We start from the raw sequence: 7,839 nt of genomic DNA on the forward strand, positions 1-7,839 counted from the left end.
TAGCAGAAAAAGAGGATTTAGTCAGTGTAGACCCACCCGTCAGTAACCTCTTACCTACTGGCGGGCGCTGGCTTTTACCGGACATTGGAGAGCAATGTGGCCAACGGCTCCACAGTACAAGCACAATCCTTTCTCTCTCCTTCTCTGCTTCTCCTGTTGCGATAGACGAGATCTGCCCATCTGCATAGGCTCCGGACCTGGAAAAGACTCTGCAGTTTCCACAGCAGGAAAGGATACATTAGACTGTGCAGTGGCCAGCCATCCTCGCTGTGTTCGCGGTCCCCGTCGTCGTAGTCTCGAATCCACCAAGATGGCTATGTCGATGAGTCTATCCACCCCCGTGGGTAAATCCATGGCATAGATTTCATCTTTGATATTATCGGAAAGTCCATGTAAAAACATGTCCCATTGAGCCTCCGAATTCCAGCCACACTCCGCAGCCAAAGTGCGGAACTCAATAGAATAGTCCGTTACTGGACGATCTCCTTGACGCAACTCCGCAAGAATTCGCGCTGCGTCCCTACCGGAAGCTGCACGATCAAAGACCTTTCTAAGCTCGTGTGAGAATTCATCAAACGAGTCACAACAAGGAAGTCGCTGTTCCCACACAGTAGTTCCCCAAGTCGCGGCTCTCCCCGATAAAAGTGTGATGACAAAAGCCACTTTAGCCTCCTCAGTGGGAAATGATGAAGGTTGAAGAGAGATATGCAGGGAACACTTAGCCAAAAATGAACGACATAATTTAGGCTCACCAGAATAGAACGCTGGAGGCGGAAGACGAGGCTCAGTAGCCCGTATGGGCTGCGCGACCGAAACGGAAGCGCTAGTAGTAACTTGACGTTGCACTGAAGCCGTCTCGGTTCTTAGCTGTTGCAACTGGGTAGTTAATTCGGAGACCTGGGTCACCAATGCCTGGACAGCACGACCCGTGGCCATCGCCTGTTCCTCCTGTTGTTGCATGCGCACCTCACTCTTCGATAGAATCTCCGTCAATTCGGCCACACTTGCTGGATCCATCTGGTCGGTTCGTTCTGTCACAATGATGAGTCTCAAAATCCAAGTGCAAGTGAAACAGTTTATTGACGATGGACAAGACAGGGAACTCAAAACACCACGTTTACAGGCGGGCGACCTGGAAGACACAACACGAGAGGAGAGGATCTCAAAACACCACTTTTACAGGCGGGCGACCTGGAAGATACAACACGAGAGGAGAGGAACTGGACTGGAGAACTGCGAGGACACAGGACAGCGACAGGAACAATCTCCGGATGATCCCTCAGCAAACTGGATGTTCCGTGGAAAACAGGCAGAGCCCGCAAGGAACTAGGACACAGGTACTGGGTGACAGAATACAAAAAAACATGAACAACGAACCGACACCCTGCATGAAAACCTCCAGCTAGATAAAGGCAGCTAACAAGTAGTAGATCAGTTGCAGCTGACGGCAGTTAGCGTAATCAGCCGGTGCTAAGCAACAAACAAGCACTACACACATACACAACCCCACAACCAAAACACACCAACAGATATACAAAACGAACACATGGATTGATGAACCGTGACAACAACGTCCTAACATTGTAAGTCATACTTTTTTCTTAGCTTTTTTTTCTATACTCTCTCAAACACAAATACTTTATCTGTTTAATTGCTATATTGTTCTATTCTTTTTTCCAAATTTTCAGGGTAATGAATCGGATCAAGATTTATTCTCCACGCCGAGAATGGTAAGTTACTTTATTACGTAATATGACATAATTTACACATAATCACAAATGGGCTGTACTCAAGCCATAATTCAATCTCACCTGTTTTCTCCAATTTAATGTTGTCACTCTTAAATAATTTAGATGACTTTAATTTAAAAGATTTGCATCACTTTTACAATGTATACACACCTCCAGATGTTATGTTCTGTTAGGATAACATGTTGTAAATTACAAGTTATTGGGGTTTAATGTGACTAATCAAATCTATTTTTCCAAAAATCCTGTTATTCTATTCTTGATTGTAGCAGCTGATGGATGATAATACTGGTCACAGCGTGGGACCCCATGTGGATGAAATCATGGCATCACTTCGTGGTGGGTGTTCAGATTGGGATTGAAGGGTTGACATTTCAGAACACAGTGTGTTTATTAAATTCTGATTTAGGATCGTTCCACATAATGCATGATTGCCCTGTACTGAACTTAAGTACTATTATCCATCTACTTCTGGCCAGCTTTTATATTTAATCCATTTGTTCTGTGCAACATACACAAACTAATGAAACATCATCACATTCACCTAGACCTCCCGGAATTGATCAAATTAATGAAGGAGTGTGTGGAGTGCGTCAGGGCATTAATGCCCTCAGCCGGGGGCACCCCTTCATCTGTGATGTCATCATTATCTCTTACTGCGGACATTGAAATTGAAATGGTATGTTAGAATTAAGGGATGAATTTATCTGTTTATTACTCAGCAGCCATAGTTTATTCATGGATGTTTAGAATGCTAAATTTGCATAAAGTTGCATTTTTTTATGTTGTGTAGTGTTATTGCTAAAATGGGTCTGTAATAATACATGTGTCACGGGTTTGGGTTGGTTGGGTGGGTGTGTTTTGTATTTGTTTCTGTGTTCATTGCCTGACCTTGAGTTTGCTCTTCTCTGTAGTAGTATGTATTTGTGTTACTTTGGTCATTTGTTCGTTCGTCAGTTGTCCTTGTTATGCGTTCATCAGTGTTTCTTGTCTTGTTTTACTGTCTCTATGGCTGCTTCTCAAGTCTCTTATTTGTCGTTTCCTCGATCCTCACTTGAACCACAAGTTTTCTGCTCCGACATCTTGCAGACGGTCACAAAGCTCTTATTTGTGCTCCGAGGATCGAGGAGCGATCTCTGAGGAGCTATGAGCGAGGATACACCAGTGCATCCTTTGCGGTGCGTCTTTTACTGACCGACGCGCCCCTTACTCGGTAGCCGTTATATTGATTGGACGGTGCAGCTGATCCGACTATTCTGATGCACGATCAGATAACATTAAAGTCAAGTTCATCACTGCAAAGAGTTAGGCTATATTTGATTTGTTTTATGAATCACTGTCTAGTTATAATCTGAGTTCATTGTAGGTCTGAACAACAAAAGCCCCACACACAACTTTCTGCATTTTTTAGAAAGATTTTTTTTAATTTTTTTTCTCCCATAAACTTTTATAATGGAAACAATTAAAGTCAGAGAGCGAGTCTGTCAGCAGGAAACATGTTTTACATCATTTATCTTCATTACTATTCAGTCACATTATGAGGCTGGCCATTCTTGTGTTTAGTCGAAATAGACAACTATAAAACAGCCGCTCATCCAGCCAATCTCAATACTGCATCTGATGAAAGCAGCCACTGCTCCGCGAGTAAAATCAGCTGATGAAAGTATGAATGAAAGCTATGTGCTAAAAAAAAAAAAAACATCGGTTTGATTTAAGAGAACGCAGTGATCGATCGGTGAAGAGTGATGTGACTTTTAATAAATGTAATGTATGCAGTAGGCTAGTGTTAAAGGATATCAGAAGAGGAAATAAACTGAAAGCTAAAAATCGTGCATCGACTTAGTTACAACATTTCATTTTCTTTTAAACATTTAGCCTAATAAATCACAAGACATATTCTGGGTTATTCAATAACGAATTCAAAATCAGAATCAATAATATAAATGCAGATAGTATCAGCATTCTGCCAGTAGAAATGATCCTGTGCCTCTGAGCAGGACACAGAAACCTATACGGTAATTATTATTCATGTGCAGGTGTTTGTTTATAAACAGGTAACAGCTACAGAGAGGATCGTGCTGCTGTGCACTGATAACTGTGAGACTTTATCAGAACAGCGCACTTGTGTGCAGACACAAACTCGAGAAGCAGCCTGTTTGTTTTACTTCCTGTGCTTGTCTCTGATTGTCTGAGTAGTGTCACCTGTGTGTAATTAGTTTTATCCCTCACCTGTGTATTTAAGTGGCTGTCTGTCTATCAATTGTTGTCAGTTCATTATTGATTTTGTCATCAGTGTTTCCTGCGTTTCCAGTGTGGCGTTTGCTTGTGTTGATTTCATGCATGTATTCCTACAGTGTACTCTCAATTACTTGTGGACTACTCTCACTTTTGGATTTAAATTTTCACCTTTGGTAGGGATAAACACCTTCAATTTACCTGCTTCATCTCTGTGTCTGCATTTGGGTCCTCAAACTCTGTCTCCTGTGGCTGATGGCTGATTGTAACGTGTTATACAATTGTTTATCTTTCTGTCAATGGGAACCTTTACACCACGCGTCAAACCACTCCGTAGTGCAATATATAGACTAATACCAGTGTTTTGTAAGGAGAGAAAATTGATTTAAGCACATTGTTTTCACGTTATTTGAATGTTAAATTTCTTATCGGTAGATAGATATCTCCCAACTATACATTTATTTGGTCAATTCATTCTCTCCCTTTCCCCCTACCTCTCTTCCATACAGCACCACTTGGCTGGCAGTGCTGTGACCGTTCCAAAGAGGGCCTTCTTGCGGCTGAACCGATCTCGAATGAGCATTTTTGCTAAAGAGCTGGCTGTCCTGGTGTTCAAAAAGGAAGTCCTTGCTCAGTCCACCCTGAATGGGAAGTCTGGGAAAGGGGCACCACCAAAAGGACAGCTGGACGTTGCCAAAGTGCAGGCCATAACGGGTAAATTACCTTGACTCTACTTGGAAAGCTTCTGCAATTGTATGTGTTTTTGTAGCAGCAGTACAAACCACCAGTAATCTTTAAATGTTTTGCTATGTACTGTAGTAGGGAAAGAGCCCGACCGATATATTGGCCAGCCGATATGAGCTAATTGCATTTCATCGTCCGTTTATAACGACAGATATGACTATTCAAAAAGAAACAGACTCAGATCTTTCACTCATGTCATGGGTGTTGCAGGGCTCTCAAGTGTCACGCATTGAGCGTGACAGTCACTCATTACGGTCTTTTGTCACACTCTCCCGTCACGCATTGTATTTCTCACAGTGAAAAACTATTTGTATTATATTTAATATGCCGCTGCGCCCCAAACTCTGGCCGCGCCGTTCTCACTGTGGAACCGGCAGGAATCAAGCGCCTCTCTTCTGGTGTTGTTTGTCTGGTGTTAGCCAATCAGACAATTCGTCTGGTGTTGTTAGCAGTCTCTCTGTAGTTTATACAGTAAAGGGGTATACTATCCAAATTATTCTGTAAATCTAGATCTCTGCTCTTTTTTTACTTTAATACCGGCATCGGCCCCCAAAAACCCATATCTGTTGGGCTGTAATGTTGGCATGCCATACTGATACAATTCTTCAGTGCTAAACCTTTGAAAAATACTATTTCATTGCCAGATGGTCTTATTTTGTGAAAATAGAAGAAAATGTTTACCTTACCTCTTGTCTATTCTGCAGATGCTGTTCTTCAGGAGTTTCCACAGTCAAGTGCCTCTGATGTGCGTGCAGCCATCAGACGCAAGTGTAATAATGAGCAGTTCAACCAAAAAAATCTACGTAATATGTAGTATGTATGTTTGTCAAGTGCAGTGGTGCAATGATTGATAATGTTTTATGGTGTTCCTCACTGTTGTTTATTTTCACAATTTCTACCTCAAGTCAGACGTGTCAAAAGTTTTTTTTTTTTTTTTTTTTTTTTTGGCTTCAGCCACCAAAACAGTGGACATAACGATTCTGATGTCACAGGGAATCTTTACAAAATATAAATCCCTTTTAGTTTGGTGAGTTAGCTGTTTTCTAAAATGCCTACATCCCCATAAAGCTAGTCAAACAGTCATATATCACCCACCTTATCTAAACATGACAGGTTTAAGGATACATAAGAGCACTGTTTCATATGTTAATCAATGGACTCTTATAAAGACATGACTTTATTTACTGAATTTGGCTTGTCAGTTTGCAAGCTTTGATGTCTGGCCATAAGTTCTTTTGCGACTTCTTCTGTCCGTTATCTTAAGTAATACTGTGACGTTGAATAAAAACTATTCTGTCCTAATACTTTCCATAAGTTTCTAGAAAGTGTACTTTCTTTTTATTTTTATAATGTTAGTGTTAGTGTTGTATACTGTGTTAGTATTGGCAATGTACTATTAATACTGTGTTAGTATTTGCCACCATACAAATTCACCACACAGTGGACTCAATCACCTCCCTGTTATCGTTGTGAATGCCCAAACTATGACCAATAAAGTACTTTTTTCACCTGCAAGTGTGTTGAGTAGTCCCTTATTTAATTCAGCCTTCATACTGGTAGCCTACAATAGCTAACCAAAAAGTAACAGAGTAATAACATATATTGATAAGTAGCCAAAAAGTGTACTTTGTTTCTAATTTGAATAAACCCAAAGTAGAACTGAGCATACTATAATCACAATAATAATATTTTAAAAGTATAATGCTTTTATATTTGTAAGACATTCAAAGTGCATTTTAAATGTACTTCTAACACAGATATGGTACACTTAATGCTTATTAATCAAGCATGTATATCATTACATACAGCGATATACTTCAAGTATACTTGAAGTGGTTCCATTTTAGCACGTAAAAGTACACTAAGTACACTTCAAATTGTGCTTTTCTACAATTAAATTACAACTAAAATATATTAAGTACAAAATTAGTTGTTCCAAAATAGCATGCTTCAAGTTAAATAATCATTAACAAACTTGAAGTATACTGATGATTAGTCTGGCTTTAAGTATGCTCAAATATGCTAAGATTTAATATACTTAACACATTTATTTTTCACCTGGGTTGTAACACTTCTGTGGTAAAAACCGAGAATTGTATTTTGTTAAATGTCAAATAATCTGTTTACGTAACAACATTATTTAGTTGGAATCTGGCTTGTTAGGCAAATGAATGTCGGAGCCATCGTGTTTATCATTTTATGCATATAATCACACATTGATAGATTTAGTTCACACTCGTGGAGGTTCCCGGATTGAATATGTGTTAGAGTGTCCTCATTGTAATTGGTTTATTAACTTTTATTTGTCGGTGAAACAAACAAACAAAAAGCTACCAGAGGAATCTTGAAGAAAAGGAAATGCCATTTAAGACTTGCTTGATTTAAAAGGGATGAAGATACAATGCATCTTATAATATATAATTACTTGTATGACTTTAAACCCCAAATAATGACCATGACAGATTAATTTAAATTTAACATGACCACTATTATCTATACTTCTGCCTGTAGTCATTCTTTACCATCACCCTCCCAAGGGTGACTCGATTGCTCCTTTCTGCCTTGCTGCTGCTGCTGCTGCTGAGTTAGTTTGCGTCTGTAAGCCTCGTATATCTTTCTGTTTTGAATCATTATTTACTAGCATTTCCTGTTGTTTATACTGCTAAATATAACTTACTCAACATCACATATTAACTTTACACCGCTAGCTTCAATCTAAATCATTGCTAGCATAACATGCTAGTTATTCGCTAGCCTGTTAGCGTGCCATCAGTGCGCTCATTTATTCATTTATTTTGCTCGCATGCTCGCTCCTTTTACCAATCCATCAAACAACTGTGGTGAGTATCAGTCAGTCAAACAAACACGGTGAGTCATGTCATCTTCTCCTCTTATTGTCACTTGCACTTCATGTAACATGTATAGCATAGCCTTCTCTGTCAGCACAGGATTTACATGTGATAAATGCAGGGAGACAGTTAGACTGACGGAGAAGATTTCAGAACTAGAGACACGCATCCAAACATTAACTGAGGTTAATTGTAAGAGTGCAGGGGCTTTAGATACTACTTTGGAATGCGATTAGCTTAGGGAACAATGAACATTGTTCGGT

The 7,839-nt window shown here is 39.8% G+C and overlaps 1 protein-coding gene across 1 annotated transcript; it reads left to right on the plus strand.

The window, feature by feature from the left end:
- Positions 1–1,599: 1,599 nt before the first annotated feature.
- LOC143736665 (uncharacterized) lies at positions 1,600–5,672 on the plus strand. Its single transcript, XM_077227321.1, has 5 exons — positions 1,600–1,730; positions 2,018–2,087; positions 2,297–2,427; positions 4,493–4,697; positions 5,432–5,672. Exons 1-5 carry the CDS (start codon positions 1,728–1,730, stop codon positions 5,539–5,541), a joined length of 519 nt encoding a protein of 172 aa, XP_077083436.1. The 5' UTR covers positions 1,600–1,727; the 3' UTR covers positions 5,542–5,672.
- Positions 5,673–7,839: the final 2,167 nt, after the last annotated feature.

Source organism: Siphateles boraxobius, unplaced genomic scaffold (assembly GCF_051911475.1).
Source record: "Siphateles boraxobius isolate OS27281-9 unplaced genomic scaffold, OSU_SipBor_1 130, whole genome shotgun sequence".
NCBI classification, from domain to species: domain Eukaryota; kingdom Metazoa; phylum Chordata; class Actinopteri; order Cypriniformes; family Leuciscidae; genus Siphateles; species Siphateles boraxobius.